Source organism: Anolis sagrei, chromosome 2 (genome assembly GCF_037176765.1).
Source record: "Anolis sagrei isolate rAnoSag1 chromosome 2, rAnoSag1.mat, whole genome shotgun sequence".
Classification (NCBI taxonomy): Eukaryota; Metazoa; Chordata; class Lepidosauria; order Squamata; family Dactyloidae; genus Anolis; species Anolis sagrei.
This window is the reverse complement of record NC_090022.1, coordinates 166,907,760-166,934,629: the sequence shown is the minus strand read 5'-3', so window position 1 is coordinate 166,934,629 and position 26,870 is coordinate 166,907,760. Positions and strand designations below refer to the sequence as shown.

At 43.8% G+C, this 26,870-nt stretch overlaps 2 protein-coding genes across 15 annotated transcripts in view; one reads left to right on the top strand and one right to left on the bottom strand.

Moving 5' to 3' along the window:
- The window catches only part of SUPT20H (SPT20 homolog, SAGA complex component), a 101,964-nt gene that overhangs the window by 65,427 nt on the left and 9,667 nt on the right, over positions 1–26,870 (top strand). For 4 of the 13 annotated variants that reach the window (XM_067464072.1, XM_067464064.1, XM_067464068.1 and 1 more), the window contains exons 20-22: positions 4,907–5,061; positions 6,184–6,242; positions 6,987–7,091. In XM_067464072.1, coding sequence (XP_067320173.1) covers positions 4,907–5,061; positions 6,184–6,242; positions 6,987–7,091 — 319 coding nt within the window. Of the gene's footprint in view, positions 1–4,906; positions 5,062–6,183; positions 6,243–6,986; positions 7,092–16,192; positions 16,359–26,870 lie in introns of those variants that run through there. The other 9 variants (XM_067464069.1, XM_060763433.2, XM_067464071.1 and 6 more) reach the window with 7 other exon arrangements.
- EXOSC8 (exosome component 8) overlaps positions 16,464–26,870 on the bottom strand; it is a 29,014-nt gene continuing 18,607 nt past the window's right edge. For both annotated transcript variants that reach the window (XM_067464073.1, XM_060763441.2), the window contains 3 exons: positions 18,054–18,171; positions 17,256–17,362; positions 16,464–16,725 (listed from right to left, as the gene is read on the bottom strand). In XM_067464073.1, coding sequence (XP_067320174.1) covers positions 16,610–16,725; positions 17,256–17,362; positions 18,054–18,171 — 341 coding nt within the window. In that variant the 3' untranslated portion in view covers positions 16,464–16,609. The remainder of the gene's footprint in view (positions 16,726–17,255; positions 17,363–18,053; positions 18,172–26,870) is intronic.

Below are 26,870 nucleotides of genomic sequence, written 5' to 3'. Positions count from 1 at the left end.
AAAAAAATAGGGGCAAAATATGGCACTATGGTTTGCACACTGTTGAGCCAGAGCTTTCCAAACATTTCATGTCAGTGACACACTTTTCAGATATGCATCATTTTGCAACATGATTGTTCTATTTTACTACCAAACCAGAGGCTAAACCCAGAGATAGGAACACAATAATCATAATAATCATAGAATCATAGAAACATAGAGTTGGAAGAGACCTCATGGGCCATCCAGTCCAACCCCCTGCCAAGAATCAAGAAAACTGCATTCAAAGCACCCTTGACAGATGGCCATACAGCCTCTGTTTAAACGCTTCCAAAGAAAAAGCCTCCACTACACTCTGGGGCAGACAGTTCCACTGCTGAACGGCTCTCACAGTCAGGAAGTTCTTCCTCATGTTCAGATGGAATCTCCTCTCTTGTAGTTTGAAGCCATTGTTCCGTGTCGTAGTCTCCAGGGCAGGAGAAAACAAGCTTGCTCCCTCCTCCCAATGACTTCCTCTCACATATTTATACATGGCTATCATGTCTCCTCTCAGCCTTCTCTTCTTCAGGCTAAACATGCCCAGCTCTTTAAGCCACTCCTCATAGGGCTTGTTCTCCAGTCCCTTAATCATTTTAGTCACCCTCCTCTGGACACATTCCAACTTGGCAACATCTCCCTTAAATTGTGGTGCCCAGAATTGGACACAGTATTCCAGGTGTGGTCTAACCAAGTCAGAATAGAGGGGTAGCATGACTTCCCTGGATCTAGACACTAGACTCCTATTGATGCAGGCCAAAATCCCATTGGCTTTTTTGCCTCCTTATGACATTGTTGGTTCATGTTTAACTTGCTGTCCACGAGGATGCCAAGATATTTTTCACACGTACTGCTCTCGAGCCAGGCGTCTCCCATTCTGTATCTTTGCATTTCATTTTTTTCCGCCTAAGTGGAGTATCTTGCATTTATCCCTGTTGAACTTCATTTTCTTAGTTTTGGCCCATCTCTCTAATCTGTCAAGATCGTTTTGAATTCTTCTCCTGCCTTCTGGAGTATTTGCTATCCCTCCCAATTTGGTGTTGTCTGCAAACTTGATGATCATGCCTTCTAACCCTTCCTCTAAGTCACCAAAGTTTTGCCTAGGCCACATTGGACTAAGTTTCCTTGCCAGAAAGTCTTGGGGGACGTTGTCGAAGGTCTTACTGAAATCCAGGTATGCTACATCCACGGCATTCCCCGCATCTACCCAGGTTGTAACTCTGTCGAAAAAGAGATCAGATTAGTCTGGCATGACTTGTTTTTGATAAATCTGTATTTCTTACCAAGTGTTTGCAGACCATCTTGCTGAGGTTTGAAGATGACTTTCTTTTTGTGAGAAGACCAAGGCAAAGAAGGCATTAAGTAGTTCTGCCTTTTTCCTATTGCCTGACAGCATTGCCCCATCTTCTCCTCAAAGAAGCCCTGTCGCATCCTTGTTCTTCCTTTTTCTACTCACATTTATTTATTTACAGTATTTCTATTCCGCCCTTCTCACCCCGCAGGGGACTCTGGGCGGATTATAATGTACACATATATGGCACACATTGATTGCCAACAGATATAGACAGATATAGACAGATATAGACAGAGGCTATTTAGATATAGACAGAGGCTATACAGTCAGAGGCTATTTAACTTTTCTGGCTGCCAGGGGAGCTGTCGCTTTCATTGTCCATCTGCGACACTGATGAAATACTTCCGCATTCCCCGCATTCCCCTTTTGCTGGAGTGCTTTGCTGGAGTCTTTTTTTATGGCCTCATAAATTAGTTAAATTAGCCTCCTCACACATAGGTGGTACCTAATTTTCCTACTTGACAGATGCAACTGTCTTTCAGGTTGCAAAGGTCGACAACAAGCTACACAATTGGTCGGAAGCTCACGCCAACCCGGGCTGGCTCTGAACTCATGACCTTTTGGTCAGAAGTGATCGTAATGCAGCTGACACTCAGATAGCTGTGCCACAGAAAAGAAGCCCTTTTATTGTTTTTAATGTCCTTGGCAAGCCTGAGCTCGTTTCGCAGTTTAGCCTTACAGACAATTTCCCTACAGGAGTGGGCTATTTGTTTGAATTCTCTTTTTTCCACTTCTTGTTCATGTCTCTTTTGTGTCTTAGCACAGTTAGAAGTTCTTCGGGCATCCATTCTGGCTTCTTTGCTCTTGTCCTATTTTTTCTCTTTGTTGGTATTGTTTGCAATTGCGCCTTGAGTATTTCACTCTTGAAAAACTCCCATCAACCTGTAACTCCCTTGTCTTTTAGTATCTGTGTCCACAGAATGCTGCTCAGTATTTCCTTCATTTTTAGGGAGTCAGCTCTCCTAAAGTTCAAAATGCGGGTTTGACTTGTCTTAGTTTCGGCCTTCCTTTGTACCTCAAACTGCAGGAGCACGTGGTCACTTGCCCCTAAGGATCCGACCACTTCAGCTGCATTACTCAGGACCTCTGCATTTGTTAGGATGAGATTGAGAGTAGCCGACCCCCTTGTTGCCTCTTCTACTTTTTGGACCATGAAATTGCCTGCAACAAAGCAAGGAATTTGTTGGACTTTGTACTCTTGGCCGAGTTTATTTTCCAGCAAATATCAGGTTAGTTTAAATCAAGCATGATTACTATATCTCTTTTTTGTGACTGTTTGGTCAACTGTTGGCAAAAGACTTCATCAAATTCTTCATCCTGGCTTGGAGATCTGTAGTAGACGCCTGTAACGAGATCTTTTTGAGTCCCAGTTCCCTTGATTCTTATCCATATGCTTTCAAGCTGGTTTCCCAGATTGCTGTCTTGCATCTCTTCTGCAGTGTAACAGTTTTGACATATAAGGCTACTCTGCCTCCTCTCCACTTTGTTCGGTTTCTGTGAAAGAAGTTATAGCCCTCGATGTCTACATTTCAGCGATAGGAGTCATCCCACCAGGTTTCAGTGATGCCTATGACATCACATTTGTGATGTTGTGCTAAAAGTTTTTGTGATGTTAATGACTTATAATTATAATTATGATAGAGTTTTGGAGCACAATACTCCTGACCTCACGATCGTGTTAAAAAACCAAGTATGGATTGTTGAAGTTGCAATCCCAGGCAACAGCAGGATTGAAGAAAAACAACTAGAAAAGCTGACACAATATGTGGATTTAAAGATCGAACTGCAAAGATTCTGGCACAAGCCAGTAAAGGTGGTCCCAGTGGTGATCGGCACACTAGGTACAGTGCCTAAAGACCTTGGCCTGCACTTAAACACAATTGGCACTGACAAAATTACCATCTGTCAGCTGCAAAAGACCACCCTACTGGGATCTGCACGCATTATTTGCCATACATCACACAATCCTAGACACTTGGGAAGCGTCTGACGTGTGATCCAATACAACAACCAGCAGAGTGACCTTGTTTGCTGTGTACTAATCTTTTTGTGTTTCTAATAATAACAACAATAACAACTGGCTGCCATGCCAAAAGATCTCAGTCGGCATTTGGAAAGAATAAACATTGACAAAATCATGATCTGTCAACTGTAAAAGCCCATCTTACTTGGATCTGCGCACATCTGTTGAAAATATATCACACAGTCCTAAATGCTTGGGAAATGTTTTACTTATAGGTTGTGATACAAAATTCAGCATATATATCTTGTTTGCTGTGTCATACTGTGTTTTTGTGTTAGTAAAATAATAATAATAATAATAATAATAATAATAATAATAATAATCAGATCCTTCATTGGAACTTGTGCCACAAATACCATCTGCCTGCAACAAAGAACTGATGGGATCACAAGCCTGAAAAGGTTAGGAAACTACTCTTATCTCCTCATGGCTCAGCGAATTACAGAATAATTAAAACTTAAACATTGTAAAAATTCCACAAATACACATATTAAAACATATTTCTATAAACATACATATTAAAACATTTCTATAAAATACATATGAAACTACACAACAGAGATTGAAACATGGGATACGAGTTTAAAATACTTATTACATAAATTGAAATAGCATCTCATTAAAAACTTTCATTTATATTTTGTAAATATTACAAATATATGACTTCTTGCTTATTTCACATAGACTCAGAGGTATCTCATGACACACCTGCACACTGCAACTGACACACCAATGTGTCGCGACACAGTTTAGAAAACTCTGGTCTAAGCAATCTTTTATATTTCTCCAAGGTGCCTTTCAGATCTTCTTCCATTCTGTGGGGACAGATTATCTGTGCAGTTACATGTGATTAGGGGAATGTCTAGAACAGGGGGCCTCAAACTAAGGCCCGGGGGCTAGATATGGCCCTCCAAGGTCATTTAGCCAGCTCTCGCTCAGGGTCAACCTAAGTCTGAAACAACTTGAAAGCACATAACAATAACAACAATCCTATCTCATCAGTCAAAAGCAGGCCCACACTTTCCATTGAAATACTAATAAATTTATATTTGTTAAAATTGTTCTTAATTTTAATTATTGTATTTTAAGTGGTTTTGCACTACAAATAAGATATGTGCCATGTGCATAGGAATTCATTATGTTTTTTTTTCCAAATTATAATCCAGTCCTCCTACTGTTTGAAGGACTGTGACCTGGCCCTTTGTTTAAAAGGTTTGAGGACCCCTGGTCTAGAATGTATCTAAGATGCCAGCTAATACATCTTGCATAGGAAAATAGGCCCATTTTACCCTTGCCAATTTTAACTGGATAAAATTACCATTGTTCACATATCTGTTGATTAATTCCACAAGGCTTCACAGATCAGTTGGGGACTGAACTGTGTAACCTCAAGACTAATGAAGCAGATATCTTTGCTTGGTGTTGGACAGGGAGATTGTCCAATACCCAGCACTTTGTGGTCTGCTTATATCGTATTAGTCTAAGTCTAATTTGTACTCATTACGTTTGTACAGTGGTGCGCAAACATTGATGAGCGGCTCAAACTCCATGTTGGGGTGCAGTACTGGTGCAATAAGTCCTGCAGATATAAACCTAAGCAGCATTTTACCACCAGGTGGTCTAGTGCCAAGTGCGCTGCCTGCTGCAATGCAGCCCACCTCTCAGCCAGGTCAGTATGTAAGCCGAAAAATGAACAAAAGATTGATTGATTGATGGTAAAATTGCACAATAGGCCATGATAGAACTTTGGATTTCCAATTTGCATTAAAATTAACAGCATCTACATTGATAATCACTAAGGTTTTGATAAAATTCTGCACATATAACATCTTAACTCAGTTACTGAAGAAATTAATGTATACATGTTTCCTTCTTAGTTGACAGGTTAGGGGCATTGTCAAAAAGTGGAAGTGGTTGAAAAGTGAAACCATGTTATTTTAGCTTACAAATGCAGTACTGAATACTTGATGGCACCAATTTGGCATGCTTGACTTGATGGGTCAAAAGAGTGGAGCAGAGGTTGAAAGTATGTGCATGGCTGTAATTTATATCTATCGAAATAGCTGAGAGAAATAAAAATAATTGAAAAGTGGGGGATCCCTGTCTAGGCATTTGGTTTTTCCATTTCCCAATCCCCCGCCCCTTTCAGCTCATAAGAGATAGCAGGAACACTCTGCAGATAATGTGACTTAAGTCATCGAATTGTGTTTTTGTGTTGATGCACCATCTTTAGAAAGTCTTTCTAGGTCTGAGCCTGGTGACCACTTCAGGAGTTTCCAATACCCAACAAAATAGTTCTTCTTACCTAGGCATTTTCAGTTGGTGTAGTGGCATTTATAGAACATAATCTGGATTGTTTTATCTGCTACTACAACATTTTCCATTTTTATTCTGTCTTTCCACTGACATGTATTTTGTAATGATTTTCTACCTCTCCTTTAACATTTTGATGGAGTCGGCACAATACATAAATATATAATCCATGTTTTATACCAGTTTTACACTTTTCCCCTTCAGACTTCACACCAGAGAGGAAATGGACTAAGGCTATCGCTTTAGCTGATTCCCTGTAGATGTGTTCCACCTTTCCGTTGGACTTTATTAGTTGAATAGAAAAAATTATTGTAACTCAGGAATTTTTCTCTTTACTGTATCTATGTTTAAGCTGACTCAATGACAGAAAACCTTTGTTTGAAATGGTTGACATAGTCTTTGATGTATAATAATTTCATTATGATCATTCAGCAAAACTGTTGTGAAAAATAATTAGTTTTATTTTGTCTAATTTCAGCAGGTGGCCCTTTGAGTTTAACAAATGGTCCAGGTCTTCATTCTCTGAATCTACTGCAGGTAAATTGAATAGTGAGATACTTTGAACCAAGTTTTGTACTTTTTGTATGAATAGATGTCGAGGAAATAAGTCCATATGCTTACACTGGTGATTAAAAGATTGATTCAGTTGAAAAGCTTTCCTTTCACTTAAACTTCCTATAGATGTAAGGATGTTTGCCTCCTTTATTATAGGAAAGAAAACACAATGTTAAAATGGGATAGGGATTTAAAAAAAAAAACATTGCAAAGAGGACATGAAAAACAGACAATTGGGGAAGTATGCCTGGGCACTAAAAATCTACACTACTTTGGAGATTTGCAGTGGGGTTCTTCATATTCATACTTCCAGAAACTTTTTCATTCAGTCCCTTCAACCAACCATTCTTCTCACAGTTAAGAGTTATGGACATCTGTTTGCTATTTTGAAAGAAAATTTAGAGAAAATAAAGGGACTTATAGGAGAAAATCCACACATTCTGGTTTGAATACTACGGTGTAGCATGTTTTGGTTTAGTCTTTCCCTACTCTTACTTTGTGACATGTTCCACAAAAACTGAAGTTTTATGCTGAGCATATACTACTAATGAGATAGGATTTAGAATGATTTTCTATCTGGTGAAGTGACTGGGCGAACAGGCACAAGTTTTGGGTTTTTTATTTGGGGGGGGGGCACCAGAATAAAAAGTTTAAGTCTGTCTCTTTCTTTGTGCTTGTCTTATAAGAATACAACCTGATCTCTGCCCCATCTTTAAATTTGAACAGCTTCAAGACGGCTCACTGATTTTCAACCCTTTGCAGCAGCAACAACTCTCCCAGTTCTCATCCCAACCACCTCCAATTTCAAGTTCTCAACAACAGGGAGATCAAGTAGGCATATTTATCTAAAATAATATCCAACATATATCCCAAAGTTACAAACATCCAACTTACATACGATTCCTAGTAACAGACAGGTGTGAGGCAATAGGAAGTGACAGGAAATCTATTCCTAGGAATGGAAATTTACTCTTCTAAGAGTTATCATGGGGTAAAGGTGTTTTCACTGAAGCTTTATTGCCATTCCTTGTTTCCATGGCAAGTCAAAATGTTCAAAATCTAGTTGTCACAAGGAGAGAAAGTGAAGGGAAATCTTCTTAACAGGGGCACAGGCAACAAAAGAAACGTTCCGGGATTGTTAACTATGCTATCCAAAAGGGTTTTTTTAATGGGCTACGGTTACACTTAAGAAATGTACCTTTGATCTATGAACCTATATGTATAGTTGTGTGGGCCACCTTTGTATATCCCAAAACAGAGTGCCAGTTGGCTATTTGTGATAATTGTACATGGGAACAATTAAAATAACCACAGCTGAAACCAAAACCTGGAGAGGTAGGCTAAAGATTTTTTAAACGTAAAAATAAAATGTTGAGGTTGCTATAGACTGAGTTAGCCAGAATTCTAGCTCAGTATTGTTTAATGATATATAGATTATGTAGTAATAGGGAATTGGAAAAGTATGCATCTGTAACCAGTCAGGTGGAAAACATTATACATTCCATGTTAAATTGTCTTCTGTACAACGACCCTAGAGAAATACTTGAAATCCTTGCTGGCAAATAAAATGGGAACTCTCCTTTTGCTTTGGCTGCAAAAAAGTCTAAAAGAGAAAGTTAGATAAAATTGCCATGGAGACTCAAGGTGCTAATTTTATTCCTCACCCCCCCCCCCCGCCGTATATGCATTGTTTTATTTTTTGTGGGAGCAGGATAACTTTTGTTTGGTGTCTTCTGTTTATTTACTATGAAGATATTATTCTGTACATTTACAGCTATTTGCCATGGTCTTGTGCAATAAACATATTGATTTATTTAGGTTAATTATCATAGACTAGTTGAGGGGAAAACCTCTGAAAGGGATTGTTATATGTGGTAGTTCACTTTACACGAATGGGTACAAGTTCTCAAGAAAGAGCCTATTTTGTCTCCAAATCTGTTCAGCATTTATTTGGAACATATTTATTTATGTTCCATTTATTTGGAATATGCTGAAGACCACAAGATTTGTTTCTCTAGAGCAGTGGTCTAGAGTCGTTTATTTTGGACTTAGAAAATGGTGTCAGGAGGAACGCTTTGGCTTCCTCGACCATGACCTGCTTTTCCAGGAGGATGGCCTACTGGCAAGAGATGGGGTGCATCTCACACAAGCAGGAAAACACCTTTTAGCTCACAGACTCGCAAAGCTCATTAGGCACACTTTAAACTAGGTCTACTGGGGGAGGGGGACAACAGCCTTGCGAACACTACTTTACCCACAATGTCAGGGAACCGCCAGAAGGCTAAACGGAGGGCTGCACAAACACAACAAGGACCAAATACCAAAAGCACAATAATTCCAATTAAACAGCTCAGGGGAAGATCTCAGGGGCTCACATGTCTTTACACTAATGCACAGAGCATGGGAAATTAACAAGACGAACTCCAACTTTTAGCACAACACCACAAATATGATATCATAGGCATCACTGAAACCTGGTGGGATGACTCCTATCTCTGGAATGTAGACATCGAGGGCTATAACCTCTTTCACAGAAACCGAACAAAGCAGAGAGGAGGCTCAGTAGCCTTATATGTCAAAAACTGTTACGCTGCAGAAGAGATGGAAGACAGCAATCCAAGAAACCAGCTTGAAAGCATCTGGATAAGAATCAAGGGAACTGGGACTCAAAAAGATCTCATTGTGGGCGTCTACTACAGACCTCCAAGCCAGGAGGAAGAACTTGATGAAGTCTTCTGCCAACAGTTGACCAAACATGCACAGAGAAGAGATGTAGTAGTCATGGGCGATTTCAACTATCCCGATATTTGCTGGAAAACGAACTCGGCCAAGAGTACAAAGTCCAACAAATTCCTCGCTTGCCTTGCAGACAATTTCATGGTCCAGAAGGTAGAAGAGGCAACAAGGAGGTTGGCTACTCTTGATCTCATCTTAACAAATGTGGAGGACCTGATCGATGCGGTTGAAGTGGTAGGATCCTTTGGGGCAAGTGACCATGTGCTCCTGCAATTTGAGGTACAAAGGAAGGCCGAAACTAAGTCAAGTCAAACCCGCATTTTGGAGCTGATTTCCGAAAAATGAAGGAAACACTGAGCAGCATTCCATGGACACAGATACTAAAATACAAGGGATTTACGGATGGATGGGAATTTCTCAAGAATGAAATACTCAAGGCGCAATTGCAAACCGTGCCAACAAAGAGAAAAAAATAGGACAAGTGCAAAGAAGCCAGAATGGATGTCCAAAGAACATCTAACTGTGCTAAGACACAAAAGAGACATTCACAAGAAGTGGAAAAAAAGGAGAAATCACCAAAGAAGATTTCAAACAAATAGCCAACACCTATAGGGGAAAGGCCCGCAAGACTAAAGCACAAAACGAGCTCCGGCTTGCCAGGGACATTAGAAACAATAAAAAGGGCTTCTTTTCTTATGTCAGTAGAAAAAAAAATAGGAAAAACTCCTTCTTCGAGGAGAAGATGGGGCAATGCTGACAGGGGGTAGGGAAAAGGAAAAGGCAGAACTACTTAATGCCTTCTTTGCCTCGATCTTCTCACAAAAAGAAAGTCATCTTCAACCTCAGCAAGATGGAGTGGGTGAGGGATTAGAGGACATCCAACCCCAAATTGGGAAACAAGTCGTCCAGGAATACCTGGCCGCTCTAAACGAGTTCAAGTCCCCAGGGCCAGATCAACTACACCCAAGAGTATTGAAAGAACTAGCGGAAGTCATTTCGGAACCATTGGCAATCATCTTTGAGAGTTCTTGGAGAACGGGAGAAGTTCCAGCAGATTGGAGGAGGGCCAATGTGGTCCTAATCTTCAAGAAGGAAAAAAAGGATGAGCCAAACAAGTACCTCAGCCTCACGTCGATACCAAGCAAGATTCTGGAAAAGATTGTTAAGGAAGTGGTCTGCAAGCACTCAGAAACAAATGTGGTCATTGCTAATAGTCAACACGGATTTATCAAAAACAAGTCATGCCAGACTAATCTCTTTTTTCGATAAAGTTACAAGCTGGGTAGATGCGGGGAATGCCGTGGATGTAGCGTACCTGGATTTCAGTAAGGCCTTCAATAAGGTCCCCCACGACCTTCTGGCAGCAAACTAGTCCAATGTGGGCTAGGCAAAACTACGGTGAGGTGGATCTGTAATTGGTTAAATGGACGAACCCAGAGGGTGCTCACCAATGCTTCCTCTTCATCTTGGAAAGAAGTGACAAGTGGAGTGCCGCAGGGTTCCGTCCTGGGCCTGGGCCTGTTCAACATCTTTATTAATGACTTAGATGAAAAGCTAGAAGGCATGATCATCAAGTTTGCAGACGACACCAAATTGGGAGAGATAGCCAGTACTCCAGAGGGCAGGAGCAGGATTCAAAACGATCTTGACAGATTAGAGAGATGGGCCAAAACTAACAAAATGAAGGTCAACAGTGACAAATGCAAGATACTCCACTTAGGCAGAAAAAATGAAATGCAAAGATACAGAATGGGGGACAATGCCTGGCTCGAGAGCAGTACGTGTGAAAAAGATCTTGGAGTCCTCATGGACAACAAGTTAAACATGAGCCAAGAATGTGATGTGGCGGCAAAAAAAGCCAATGGGATTTTGGCCTGCATCAATAGGAGCATAGTGTCTAGATCTAAGGAAGTAATGCTACCCCTCTATTCCGCATTGGTTAGACCACACCTGGAATATTGTGTCCAATTCTGGGCACCACAATTCAAGAGAGATATTGACAAGCTGGAATGTGTCCAGAGGACACATTGTTCTCCAGATCAAGGGTCTGGAGAACAAGCCCTATGAGGAGTGGCTTAAGCCTGAAGAAGAGAAGGCTGAGAGGAAGGCTGAGAGGAAATATGATAGCCATGTATGCGAGAGGAAGCAACAGGGGGGAGCAAGATTGTTTTCTGCTTCCCTGGAGAATAGGTCACGGAACAATGGCTTCAAACTACAAGAAAGGAGATTCCATCTGAACATGAGGAAAAACTTCCTGACTGTGAGAGCTGTTCAGCAGTGGAACTCTCTGCCCTGGAGTGTGGTGGCGACTCCTTCTTGGAAGCTTTTAAACAGAGGTTGGATAGCCATCTGTCAGGGTGATTTGTATGCAATATTCCTACTTCTAGGCAGGGGGTTGGACTGGATGGCCCATGAGGTCTCTTCCAACTCTTTGATTCTATGAATCTGTGGACTTCAGCTCCCAGAACCTAAACATTGCCCATACTGGCTCAGACTCCTGGGAGTTGTGTCATTAGTAAACTTCATGGTTTGTAGTACATGCTGTGCAAGCAGAAGGCCTAAGTCCAATCACTCGACTCTCCAGTTAGGGCTTGGACAGCATCCCTTAACCCTGGGAAGTTGTTGGCCATCAGAGCTGATAGTATTGGGTTTGATTACCCATTGAATATAAGTATTGGTTGCTTACCTGTAATCGTATTTCTTTGAGTGTCGGTCTGTGAAATTCAGACACATGGGTTTCCCCTGCGCATGCGCAGTAATTTCGGAACCTTCTAGCGCTGAATTAGAGTTTTTGCAGGAGCCCCACCATCCTCCCATGAGGACATTGGTCGCCTTGATGGATGACCTCCACAGGGAAGTGGACAGGGGGAGTGTGACCCTGCTCATTCTCTTGGATATCTCAGCGGCTTTCAATACCATCGACCATGGTATCCTTCTGAGGAGACTCGCTGGGATGGGACTCGGAGGCACGGTTTTACTGTGGCTCCGGTCCTTCCTGGAGGATCGTTCCCAGTTAGTGAAGCTGGGGGACTCCTACTCGGACCCCTGGCCGTGACCTGTGGGGTCCCGCAAGGTTCTATTCTGTCCTCCATGCTATTTAACATCTACCTGAAACCGCTGGGAGAGGTCATCCAGAGTTTTGGAGTACGGTGCCATCTCTATGCAGATGACACCCAACTCCACTACTTATTTCCGCCAGACTCCAAGGAAGGCCCTTGGATACTGGACCAGTGCCTGGCCGCTATGATGATCTGGATGAGGACAAACAAGCTGAGGATCAATTCTGACAAGACAGAGGTCCACCAGGTCAGTCACCCGTCTGACTGGGGTATTGGGTGGCAACTTGTGCTGGATGAGGTTGCACTCCCCCTGAAATCACAGGTCCGCAGTTTGGGAGTCCTCCTGGATTCAGCGCTGACGCTTGATGCACAGGTGTTGGTGGTGGCTGGGATGCCCTTTGCACAATTAAAACTCGTGCCAACTGCGACCTTACCTCATGAAGTCTGACTTGACCATGGTGGACCATGCCTTAGTTACCTCTAGCCAGATTAATAACTCGGGCTAGTTACAGGGAGCTGTCCACCCCCCTGTTTAAGAAGCTCCACTGGCTGCCGTTTATTTTCCGGGCCCAATTCAAGGTGCAGGTTATCACCTTTAAAGCTCTAAATGGTTTGGGACTCATCTACCTTAGTGACCGTATCTCCCTCCATGAACCAACCCTTTGATCTTTGGGGGTGGCCCTCCTTTCACCCCTGCTAGCTTCACAAGCTCATCTTGTGGGCACAAAGGAGAGAGCCTTCTCCTCTCTGGCTCTGGAACTCATTACTTGGAGAGATCAGGAAAGCCCCTACCCTAGAAACCTTTAAAAAGAACCTTAAAACCTGGCTCTTCCACTGCGCCTTTGGTGAGCAGGTACACAACTTGACACTACTGCTCCCCTCAATGTTTCTGTCACTTGAGTACATGTCCCCCTCGTGGGAAAGCTTGGTTCCACAACCCCGTTTTATGAGCTCCCCTTTGCAAATAACCTGCTCCTCCTTTTACCTCACCCGAGTTTTTTAACGTTTTATCCTGCGCATGTGGCCTGCCCAATGTCATTGTGATTGTGTTTATTGTAGTTTTATATTACTAATGTATTCATATGTTTTTATATAATTATGTTGCTGCTTGTGTTTTGGTTTTATTTTGCTGTAATCTGTTGTCTGGGCTTGACCTCATGTAAGCCGCCCCGAGTCCCCGTGGGGGGAGATGGTGGTGGGGTATAAATACAGTTTATATTATTATTATTATTATTATTATTATTATTATTATTATTATTATTTGCCCTTGGGCGGGGCTACGCCTCAGTTCCTCGCCGCTAGACAGCAATAAAGTACCAAGGCATGACATGAGAAGGGAGGATGGCTGAGTTGTGTGAATTTCACAGAGACACTCGAAATATGGTTACAGGTAAACAACCTATACTTCTTTGTGTTGTCTGTGAAATGCACACAGATGGGTGACTAGCAAGCCACAAACCTAGAGGTGGGTCATGCCACGCAGGAGAACAGTACAGCTCTGCTGAACACTGCATCCTTCTTAGGAAGGACATCAAGTTTGTAGTGGGCAAATGTAGAGGGTTGCTGCTTTGCAGATGTTTTCAATGGAGATGCCTCATAAGAAGGCTTGGGATGCAGAAATTGACCTCGTCAAGTGGGCCTTAATTTGAGGAGCTGGTTCTTTTTCTGCCCATTTGTAGGCAAGTGCTGAAGGTGGGGTGTTGTTACAGGAATCTGGATCGATGGTATTGCCTTTGGGCTGGAGGTCTTGGTGAGAAGGGGTTGGATGGGGTGGAGGTGGTGCTGGGTTTAGAGGAGAGCAGGGAAACCACCGGCATGGGGTTGGAAGAGGAAGAGTAGTGGATTTGTTAGCCCACCAGGGGGTTAGGTGAAGGTTGGGGGTGGTATGAATCTCCTTGTGGGTAAAAGCCAGGATATATAGGGAATGGAGGGGGGAATATAAAGGAAATGGGTATTCATAAGGATAGTGGAAGTGTGGGTCAGGAGGATGTTGGGAGTATCTCGATGAGGAGTGTGATCGAGACTACAACTCCGGGGAGGAAGAGGAGTTCAAGTAGCAGGAGCTGCGGTGGCTCTTTGATTTCCAAAAAGGAGGCTGAGGATTCTTGCCCGGTTTGTAAGGCTTGTAAAGGCTGGGAAGTCAGTTTGAGCGGGGGAGGGCTCAAGGGTTGGTTGCCAGTGAGTTGCCGTCACTTAAGATTTATTTTGTTTGTCTTTTGACTTTGATTTCGCCTGGTGGGTAGATTGTTTGGACAGCCTCGCCTTTTTAAAAGGTAGTTCAGCCAAAAAAGTAGCAGCCGCGGCGTATTATCCGCATTAAGCGGAGATTGGGATGACTGCTCTCCCAGAGTTAAGGGAGGTATCGGTTGGTCGGCCGAAGGGTGGGCAGGATGCCTATCATTTTCAGGCGCTAGGGCCTGGTCATAAAGAAGGGCTTTTAGGCACGAATCCATTTTTACGAGCCTGGTTGGTAAAGGCTCTGCAAATCTCGCAGGATTGGGGGTTATGGGATTTGCCCAGGCACAAAAGGCATTTTGTATGTCTATCAGTGTCCGGGAGGTTAGTCCCACAAGCCTTATCCATAGCCAATCTGTGGTCAGGGTTGGAGAGGGCAGCGTCATCGAGGGACTCAATGGTCCAAGAGTGAGGTACGGTAATGGAGAGAAAAATTTCTGTGTTGCTACTGTCATGCGGAAAGAGGAACTGAGGCGTAGCCCCAGCCAAGAGCATATATATTTCATGGGAGGATGCTTAATTGAGGGCTAGAAGGGTCCGAAATTGCTGCGCATGTGCAGGAGAAACCCAATTGTGTGAATTTCACAGACGACACGAAGAAGAAAGAAATTAATGTAAAGGTCCTGCCAGAAAGCGGGTGAGGTAGTAACCACTGAAGAGTGAAGAGAATATTACTGAGAATGGGTTCAGTGTTTGCTAAACATGGTTTGCAAAGAGCTGTCTTCATCAATCCAAGAAGTGTTTTGAGAATTGTTCTTTTCTCAGAACATGTGTCTCAAAACCCAGTTACATTTTCAATTGAGGATATGTCCTCCTTCTGCGTCACTTTCACATTCTGTGAGTCCACCTTTCTTTACCATGGTTTGGAACAGATCCCCACAAAGCCAGACCAGGCATTGCTCAGCAGACTGTTGTTGTTGACCTGACTGGAGTAAGGATTCAGAAAGCATCCTTATAGAAAGTTGTTATAATTCTGTTTTTCAGTTATAGCAAACTCTTTAGATACCTCATCTTCTGACCCAGGGGAACTATAGTAGTAAATGGATAGAGAATTCAGTTCTCCTAGGATTTCCGGGTGCCCATTTATTCAGATTTTTTTGCTCACTGTACATAATCTAATGTCCGGAGTCAGGATCTCCCATCTATGCAGGTCCTCCTATAGATTTACATTTTCACAGTTGAGTTATTGTTTTTCCCTTAACACTTCCAGCCAACTGGAAATGGCATTGGATAACTGAAATGTAGCCACATATTAGTCTGAATTTAGGGATGGTGGAATTTAGCTGGGGGATTTGACTTATGTCCAAGTATAGAATAGTAAATCCGCCAGTTATTAGATTCAAGTGGATCCTTCAACAAGAACTTTGGAAAGTGGAAGAAGTAGAAGTAGCCCTAGTTCATTGAAATCTTTCTTTTGTCTAATCAATTTTACAAAACATATCTGGGAAATATAGCAGGTTTTTATTACCTCCTAACATTGTACTTTGAAATTTTTTTTAAATGTATAAAAGGTTTAGAGGAAACATAAGTGAATTTTGTGGTTAGACTTGGATCCCTTCTCCAAAACTTCATTATGTACATATGAAAATATAGCTATTCCAAAATCCAAAATACTCAACCTGTATTTCAACTAGAATAGGCATCTTTTGTGCAACAATCATCAACAGTATCTGAATTCATGAGTTTTCAGAATCATGAATTCATGTTTATATTATCACTTCCATCATTTGTCAGACAAGTGAAACCCATAGTTTTAAAAAAATTCGAATACCCTACAGACTGTACTAGGGAAGGTTGTTTATTAGGTACCCAATTGGCTTGCAAGTTTCTGAAAGATAAGGCTTCCCTCTTCAGAATAACACTTATTCAGATTCTTTTCTTCTCCTTCTCCTCCCTTGGCAGCAGTGACAGCTCTTCAACCCTCAAATGGTTACGACAACAGAGGTGGCAACAGTACAAGCAGCTCAACTTTTTGTCAGGCACCCATAATTTGTAAAATATTTGTTGGATATGTATATTTATAGGTTTTTAAATAAAATCAAATAAAGAGTTTTCTGATAAAATTGAACTTGGTATTACATTTATGCTTGCAATCTTCTTAATGCAACTAACCAGTTTTATACATCAAGTTCTTTTGTAATGAAAATTAAATAAATAGGATAACTACACCGTGTGCAATTTACCAACCTGGAAACATTGTATTTATTATTTTTCAAGCAGGATTATAAACTGGAGTTGACAAATGTTCTATTTGTGTAAATAATGGATTGACCTTATCACAAATACTTTGTACATTTCAACTTTACAGAGAGGCCTTCTTTATGTTGGTTTTATGCTTTTTATAACTTTGTCAATTAGTTTTTTAACTTCCTTCTGTCGTGCTGTTGCCCGGCTGATACAGTCTTGAAGTTTTGCTCCTGTGAGGGCACTTCCTCCTTTGAAAGAAATAGAAAAGAACACATTCAATCTAATACTGGACAATTCCTCTCAGGTGGCTTCTAAATAAACTGAAGATTTCTCTTTCTTTCTGGAGTAAATTTATGCACCACAGATTCAAGTGACAGCTTTTTAAGCGGCCCACACGTTACTTCCTTGAACAACTGCTGTTTGACTCAAGTAGAGTGAACTCCCAGTTAACTAGAACTCAAGCAACCAGAACTCTAAGCAAGTGGTAAAATTGAATTTTTAAAAGCTGTTTTATAATACCAGAAAAGTATGTTACATTACATTTTTCTTTAATACACATATTTAAATAGCAATATCAAGCCAATATAAAGTTTCTGGTATGTATAGTATGACACCTAACTTTAATTGTAACTCTCAAACAGCCAGAGACTACATTTATTTGGCATCTACCAATTCTCCATGGTGCTGGTTAACTAAGGGTCTGCCGAGTTTATAATGAGATGTAACTATATAGATGAAGTAAATGCTATGTATGGCAACTTATAATTTGGCACAGTACCTGGTTTATGAACTGAACATAGTTTGCCTTCTTCATCAGTGACTACAGTTAACATGCCTGTTGCCAAGTCTTCCTCTTCTGCAGTTGGGTCAACTATCATTACTGTGCTTTTGAGAAAATACATTGAAAATTCTGTTGTAGAGTGATGTTTCATAAATACATATTTACATATATTCACGGTAAAGGACCTGAACCAAAATAACTGCTATTTTCAAGAATGCACTAGATTATCAGACAAACAAGGACATCAAAACTACTCCTTTAACATCATATAGCAAAAGGATCATATCATAGATTTCTTGTGGAATAAATCCCAATTTTGTACAAATGACTGAATTAGAACACTGAGGTCCCATTGTTTCTCTAACAAAAAGATTCTTCCAGACAAGGAGTATTAAGGTGATGCCCCTTGGTAAAGAAACAGGGCCAATACAGTTGGAGGAGGCCACAGTTGAAACTTCCTTACAGCCACTACAGCCAGCCCTCACATTATCTGGAGTTAGGGGCACAGAAACCCCCACAAAAGTGAAAAACCACAAATAAAAAAATAAGTATTTTGTTTTACCTGAAAGAACATCTCTCTGGGTCCTCCAGCACAATTCAGTGGTCAAAGTTGACTACGGAATCGCACTGGAGAACCTAGAATTTAATCAGATCCACAAAAGAGGAGGGCTGGTTGCATTCTACACCATCCATCTTTGCATTAATTGTTCCTTTTACAGTATTGTTGTGGCATGCTCATCACCAACACCCATCAATGTCAAAAACTATTAGGAAACTCTGTCGGCAGCCACTTACTCAAAGAGAACAAAGGATGTAGCCACTGGTTCCTTCCTAATTGTCAAAGGAATCTTCTCTTTCAAGTTAACTTCTGCCAATCCAGTTTCTTCATTTATTGTAACAGCAGGTAACTGCACTGATTAGAAAGATAATATACAATCAAAGTTGGTTATCTTTCTTTTAAAAAGAAAACTAGGGTGCATGAAAAGAAAGCTCAATGTAAGGTTATTAGACCTGTGTGATGTATAAAAAGTGTTTCTAAAATATTGTAAGGATTCGTATACTAACTATAACGATATAACGAAATTTCCAGTAATTTTTCGCTATGTAATAGTGCAAGTGGGGGGAGCTTCCAGGCTCCTTTCTCTCTCATTTTTAGAGCTATTAGGATGAAATTTGCTACAATGGTTGAACAAATGCCACTGTTATCCCTGCCCCCACCACACCCCAGTTTCTGGGGCCCTTCAGTCCAATTCCCTTCTGCCAGGCAGCAAAACAGATGCTCATCCAGCCTTTGAAATAACAAGAAACGAATAGGAAAACTACGTAAACTTCGGAGTTACTACCTCTCAACTTTGCCTGGGTTGATTCAACTCCCAACTCTTGAAATCCCTTTACAGAAGGAATACGGGTCTCCCTCCATCAAAACTTTCAGAGAGGAGGTGAAGGAGGCAGCACAAGGTGATAAGGTAGGCTGGGCTGGACTGCTGCTGCTGCTGCAAGGCTGGGTTTGCCAGGCAGTGCCGCCCTGATCCGGCCAGCTGCACAGCCTCCCTCATAGAATCATAGAGTTGGAAGAGACCTCATGCGCCAGTCCAACCCCCTGCCAAGAAGCAGGAATATTGCATTCAAATCACCCCTGACAGATGGCCATCCAGCCTCTGTTTAAAAGCTTCCAAAGAAGGAGCCTCCACCACACTCCAGGGCAGAGAGTTCCACTGCTGAACGGCTCTCACAGTCAGGGAGTTCATCCTCATGTTCAGATGGAATCTCCTTTCTTGTAGTTTGAAGCCATTGTTTCGTGTCCTAGTCTCCAGGGACGCAGAAAACAAGCTTGCTCCCTCCTCCCTGTGACTTCCTCTCACATATTTATACATGGCTATCATATTTCATCTCAGCCTTCTCTTCTTCAGGCTTAAGCCGCTCCTCATAGGGCTTGTTCTCCAGACCCTTGATCATTTTAGTTGCCCTCCTCTGGACATATATCCAGCTTGTCAATATCTCTCTTGAATTGTGGTGCCCAGAATTGGATACAATATTCCAGGTGTGGTCTAACCAAAGCAGAATGGAGGGATATCATTACTTCCCTGGATCTAGATGCTATGCTCCTATTGATGCATGCCAAAATTCCATTGGCTTTTTTTGCCGCCACATCACATTGTTGGCTCATGTTTAACTTGTTGTCCACGAGGACTCTAAGATCTTTTTCACATGTACTGCTCTCGAGCCAGGCTTTGCCCCCCATTCTGTATCTTTGCATTTGTCACTGTTGACCTTCATTTTGTTAGTTTTGGCCCATCTCTCTAATCTGTCAAGATCGTTTTGAATCCTGCTCCTGTCCTCTGGAGTATTGGCTATCCCTCCCAATTTGATGTTGTCTGCAAACGTGATGATCCTGCCTTCTAACCCTTCATCTAAGTCATTAATAAAGATGTTGAACAGGACCGAGCCCAGGACAGAACCCTGCAGCACTCCACTTGTCACTTCTTTCCAAGATGAAGAGGAAGCATTGGTGAGCACCCTCTGGGTTCGTCCATTTAACCAAGATCTCACCGTAGTTTTACCTAGCCCCACATTGGACTAGTTTCCTTACCAGAAGGTCATGGGGGACCTTGTTGAAGACCTTACTGAAATCCAGGTACGCTACATCCACGGCATTCCCCGCATCTACCCAGCTTGTAACTTTATCGAAAAAAGAGATCAGATTAGTCTGGCATGACTTGTTTTTGATAAATCCATGTTGACTATTAGCAATGACATTTGTTTCTAAATGTTTGCAGACCACTTCCTTAACAATCTTTTCCAGAATCTTGCCTGGTATCGACGTGAGGCTGACCGGACGGTAGTTGTTTGGGTCATCCTTTTTTTCCTTCTTGAAGATTGGGATCACATTGGCCCTCCTCCAGTCTGCTGGAACTTCTCCTGTTCTCCAAGAACTCTCAAAGATGATTGCCAATGGTTCCAAAATGACTTCCGCTAGTTCCTTCAGTACTCTTGGGTGTAGTTGATCAGGCCCTGGGGACTTGAACTCATTTAGAGCAGCCAGATATTCCTGGACGACTTGTTTCCCAATTTAGGGTTGGATGTCCTCTAATCCCTCATCCACTCCATCTTGCTGAGGTTGAAGATGACTTTCTTTTTGTGAGAAGACCGAGGCAAAGACGGCATTAAGTAGTTCTGCCTTTTCCCTACCCCCTGTCAGCACTGCCCCATCTTCTCCTCGAAGAGGCCCTATCGCCGCCTTGTTTTTCCTTTTTCTACTCACATAAGAAGCCCTTTTAATTGTTTTTAGTGTCCCTGGCAAGCCTGAGCTCGTTTTCTGCTTTAGCCTTGCGGACCTTTTCCCTACAGGTGTTGGCTATTTGTTTGAATTCTTCTTTAGTGATTTCTCCCTTTTTCCACTTCTTGTGCATGTCTCTTTTGCGTTTTAGCACAGTTAGAAGTTCTTTGGACATCCATTCTGGATTCTTTGCTCTTGTCCTATTTTTTCTCTTTGTTGGCACAGTTTGCAATTGCGCCTTGAGTATTTCACTCTTGAGAAATTCCCATCCATCCGTAACTCCCTTGTCTTTTAGTATCTGTGTCCATGGAATGCTGCTCAGTGTTTCCTTTATTTTTCGGAACTCAGCTCTCCTAAAGTCCAAAATGCGGGTTTGACTTGTCTTAGTTTCGGCCTTCCTTTGTACCTCAAATTGCAGGAGCACACGGTCACTTGCCCCTAAGGATCCGACCACTTCAGCCACATCGATCAGGTCCTCCGCATTTGTTAAGATGAGATTGAGAGTAGCCAATCCCCTTGTTGCCTCTTCTACCTTCTGGACCATGAAATTGTCTGCAAGGCAAGCGAGGAATTTGTTGGACCTTGTACTCTTGGCCGAGTTTGTTTTCCAGCAAATACCGGGATAGTTGAAATCGCCCATGACTACTACATCTCTTCTCTGTGCCTGTTTGGTCAACTGTTGGCAGAAGACTTCATCAAGTTCTTCCTCCTGGCTTGGAGATCTGTAGTAGACGCCCACAATGAGATCTTTTTGAGTCACCGACACACGATGCTTACGAGGCGGACCCTCCATCGCCCACTGACAACGTTCGAGCTTTCACCAACCAGATGGCTAGGATGGCCGAAACGCTCGGTCTCGAGGTCAAGCAGACATCAAAAGCTGTGACCGATTCTGTGTTTAAAAGGGTACAGTCTGAGGCGCCCCCAGCTCCTCTTCTACCCTTCCTCCCTTATCTACTAGAGGTGATACAAGCATTGTGGAAGACTCCTTCCTCGATTCCACCGACATCCAAGCGCATCGAAGCCTGGTACCACACAGATGACGAGGGGCTTGAGTGGCTCAAGCACCACCCAGACCCGAACTCAGTAGTGGTCAAGGCATCCCAGTCCGGAAGACAATCTAACACACCATCGGACCGGGAAGGGAAGCGTTTCGACGCCGTAGGCAGGAAACTGTACTCGGGAGCCCTCCTCTTGGCGAGAATGGCCAATTATGGAGCCTGCATGGGAGCCTACCAACAAATTATATGGGAAAAGGCTCAACCTTTCCTGGCTAAGATGTCGGATGAAGATCGAGCAGTCCTTTCTGCGCTATCACAGGAAACAACCTCTCTGGCCCACCATCAAATGCAGATGGCTAAACACACAGGAGACACTGCGGGCAAGATGATTGCCCATGCCGTGGCTATTCGAAGGCACTCCTGGCTGCGTTCCTCGGGTCTGTCCTCGTCATCCCGCCAAGTCATCGAGGATCTTCCCTTCGATGCTCTGGGACTGTTCAATGCCGGAACAGACAATAAGTTAAAGTCAAACCAGGACTATAAGATCCTTGCCTCAAAATGTGGGATTGAGATGCATCCGCAAACCCAGCGCACACGGTGGTACGGATACTGTCAACGACACTTCGGGTCCTACCGCCATCAATCGACCAGGCAGGCGCCTCGTCCGCTTCAGTCAGCCCAGGCACAACCCCAGCAGCAACAACAAGAGCAGCGCCGAGTTCAACAGCCACAGAGGTCCCAAACTCACCAGACACAAAAGAATACCAACTCTAGACGTCGGGTTTGACGTTTTCCCCGACGATATCGACTCCGTGTCCGTTACTTCTGCCGTGCCGCCCTCGCCCTCGTCGGTATGCCTTCCCGACACTGTAATCGACAATCCGGTCAAGTTTGGAGACCATCTAAGGACTTTTATACAGGCCTGGCACCATATCACATCCGATGCATGGGTGCTGAAAATTGTTCGAGACGGCTATGCGTTGCAGTTCAAATACTTACCTCCAACTGGACGCATTGTTCGAACCGAGCCGTCTCCTCCGATCTTGGCGGAAGTCAATTACTTGCTGAAAAAAGGGGCGATCCGAAGATCTCAGTCTCGTTTAGACGGTCGTGCCTTCTTCTCCAGGTACTTCACGGTACCGAAGCCAGATGGCTCCCTTCGACCAATTCTCAACCTCAGGGCACTCAACAAATTCATGAAACCGACAAAGTTCAGAATGGTGACGGTATCGTCAATCATCCCCTTGCTTCATCGAGGCGATTTTTTCGCATCAATAGACTTAAAGGACGCTTATTTCCATTTATCCATTCGAGAGAATCACAGTAGGTTTCTCTCCTTCAAAGTAGGAGAAAAGACTTTTTCATTTACTGTTCTTCCGTTCGGGCTCGGTACGGCACCCAGAACATTCACCAAATGCATGTCCGTGGTTGCCGCTCATCTCAGAAGAAGGAAAATCCGCGTTTTTCCTTACCTGGACGACTGGTTGCTGGCCTCAAAGTCTCCAGACCTTCTTCGGGATCAGATTGCCTTCACCCTCGACTTGCTGCGAAGGCTCGGTCTACAGCTAAATGCCGAGAAGTCACACCTTACACCCACAACATAGATAAAATTTATCGGCGTCGACTTCGACTCAACGAGAGAAAGGGTGTCCCTCCCAGCGGTCAGGTTCCAGGCCCTTCAGCACGAGATTGCACGATGCCTTTTTCCTGTCAAGCTGAGGGCACGCCAGATCCAAGTTCTCTTGGGGCACATTGCGTCAACGGTATCTGTCACACCGTTTGCCAGACTCAAGATGCGCCCATTACAGTGTTGGTTCCTCGACAACTTCGATCCTTGTCGAGATCCCGAGACAAAGCTGCTGTCAATGCCGGCCGTGGTTCGCTGTTCCCTGAACTGGTGGAAGGATTGACAACATGTCTGCATAGGCCTGCCTTTCCACCCAAGGCAACCATCGGTCGTGCTCACGACAGACACATCGACGTTCGCCTGGGGCGCCCACACGGGACAATTTTCCATACAACACGTGTGGTCCCCAGAAGAGCAATCTCACCACATAAACTACCTAGAACTGTTAGCCATTTTCAAGGTTCTCAAGGCCTTCCTTCCCCTCCTGACGGGGCAAGTGGTTCAGATCCAGACAGACAACATGGTGGCCATGTATTATGTCAACAAACAGGGGGGCACTGGCTCAGAAAGTTGCTAGCACTGGCCACGAGACTGTGGAACCGGTGCATCCAACATGCAATTTATCCATCGGCACTTCACCTTCCAGGTCATTTGAACGACCAAGGCGACTCCCTGAGCCGCTCCACGTCGACTTCCCATGAGTGGAAGCTCGACACAATAGAGCTCCAAGCCCTGTTTGACAAGTGGGGATGGCCTTCGATCGATCTGTTTGCTGCTCCGAACAATCATCAGCTCCCGCTCTTCGGTGCACGCCTTCCTCAGGACTCAGCACCAGGGTGTCTAGGAGACGCGTTCCTGATGGACTGGTCGACCTATTTTCTATACATCTTTCCACCGATCCCTCTCTTGCTCCGAGTGATCAAGAAAATCGAGATGTCCAGGGCCAACTGCATCCTCATCGCACTGGAGTGGCCGAGACAAGTCTGGTTCCCAGCACTTCTGAGACTATCCAACGCTCAGATGATCAAATTACCGCCTCGTCCGGACCTCTTATCCAGAGAAGACGGCCTTCTTCTACACCCAGATGTTTCATCCCTCCATCTGGCGGCATGGAGGATAACGTTTTAGACCCGTTTTCCCCCGGGCTCAGATCGATCCTTGAGGCAGCCCACAAGCCGACATCGAGAGCGTATGCATACCGTATAGGGCGCCTCCGAGAATTCCTCCGGCATCGGGCGATTTCGGAGTTTCCTCCGCCGATACAGACGGTTTTGGACTTCCTTCTGTCTCTGACGACTCAGAAACTTACCCTGGCTTCCTTGAAGTCCTACGTCGCAGCACTCTCCTGGTACTTCCAAAGGCTAGGTGCTCCCTCACTCTTCAGCAACCATTTCATCAAGACCTTCTTAAGAGTTTACAACCATCTTAATCCACTGGTTCACCCACCGACGCCGGGATGGAACCTCGACATCGTGCTCTCCCAGCTAACGGGCCCCCCCTTTGAGCCCTTGGCCACAACAGACCTTCGCCTACTTTCATGGAAAGTCTCCTTCCTGGTCGCCATCACGTCGGCACGTAGACCTTCAGAATTGGTGGCGTTGCGAGTCAACGAACCCTACCTGCTCTTTCACACCGATCGAGTAGTGTTGAGAACCGATATCACTTTCTTACTAAAGGTGGTATCCTCCTTCCATGTCAACGAGTACATAGTCCTGCCGGCTTTCTTCCAAAACCCTTCATCTGTAGCAGAGAAAAAATTGCATTCTCTCAACGTTCGAAGGGCATTGTTGTTTTACAGACAAAGGACTGCTGCCCTGAGAAAGACCCCCAGACTTTTCGTCGCTTATGCGTCAGACAAGCTGGGACTACCACTCTCTTCCCAGAGACTCTCTCGATGAATTGCCTCGACGATCGAACTCTGTTATGAACTGGCGCATAAGCCGCCACCGTCGACGGTTAAATCGAGGTCGACAAGGGCCATGGCGGCCACGACAGCATTCCTGCGGGGGATCCCGTTGGACTCGATTTGCAGGGCGGCCATTTGGTCTAGCCCAATGACTTTCATTTCCCAATGACTTTCATTTCCCACTACCGGCTGGACACTCGTTCTCGACGGGAGACCGCCTTCGGTCAATCAATCCTGTCGATTTGCCCCCTATAAATATGGTCACTCGGGCTCACCGGGGTGGTTTTCTTTCCTACGTTGTCCTCTTTTTCGGGACACCAGCACTACTGTACAGTAGGGACTGTGTTTTGGACAACCCCTGTTGGGTACATTGATCGTGTGGACTTTTCACTGGTTCCCTCCTGTACCGGGAGTATGAAAGTTCAAAAGTGTCTTTGTTTCTCCCGTATAACATATTTTTTAAATGATATGCCTGCAATACACTTTCGGTACTTGCACGTACTTAATGTTTTGATACCTCTTCTTGTTATCTGTCTTGTTACCTCTTGTTGGACTCATGGCGAGTCCGGAGTTGCTCTGATATGACGTAAGTCATCCACTTGGAAGCCTACCAGGTTATGTACTGTTAACTAACTATGTGGGAATGTGTTTCTTCCCCTTGTTTGATTGTATGCTTGCTTATGCAACAGTTATGTTCTTGCTACTGCATATGCTTATGCACACGTGAAACTCTCCTGTATTATACAGGCTCTCTCTTTATTCACAATAAAACATGTTTTGGTCCTTTAATTGGTGTCGGTTTGCTTCCCACCAGCCGGGACCTTAGCTTGCTAGCTCTCCATAAGTGTGCATTCACAGAGGCCACGAAGAAAAATGGTAGGTTACTCACCTGTAACCATGTTTCTTCGAGTGGGCCTCTGTGAATCCACACTAACCCGCCCGGCCGTCCCCTCTTACAAACCTCCCCCTATTCCTCGCTAGGCGGCGTAAGGAATGGCGGAGCGCGCGCGCGGGGCGCCTTTTATGCCCTGCGGGCGGCTGGGCGGGGTTACCGCCAAAACTTAAAAGTTTCAACTTGGAAAAGTTTTCCGTTGGGACCTGCGCAGGCGCAGATTCTCCATAAGTGTGAATTCACAGAGGCCCACTCGAAGAAACATTGTTACAGGTGAGTAACCTACCAATATCTCTGCTAGATATTAAGAATCCATAAGATAAGCAACAGTTGGGTTGTTGTAGGTTTTTTCGGGGTATATGGCCATGTTCTAGAACAGAGGGCCAGGCCACAGTGCCTCAAACTGTTGGAGGGCCAGATTATAATTTGAAAAAGCATGAATGAATTCCTATGCAAACTGCACATATCTTATTTGTAGTGCAGATAACACTTAAAAACAATACAATAATTAACATTAAGAACAATTTTAACAAATATAAATTTATTAGTATTTCAATGGGAAGTGTGAGTCTGCTTTTGGCTGATGAGATAGGATTGTTGTTGTTGTTGTTGTGTGCTTTCAAGTCGTTTCAGACTTAGGTTGACCCTGAGCGAGGACCGGGTAAATGACCTTGGAGGGCTACATCCAGCCCTCGGGCCTTAGTTTGAGGACCCTTGTTCTAGAGCAGTGGTTCTCAACCTTGGGTTCCCAGATGTTTTTGGCCTTCAACTCCCAGAAATCCTAGCAGCTGGTAAACTAGCTGGGATTTCTGGGAGTTGTAGGCCAAAAACATCTGAGGACCCAAGGTTGAGAAACACTGTTCTAGAGCATGGTCATATAGCCCAAAAAAACCTACAACAACCCAGGGA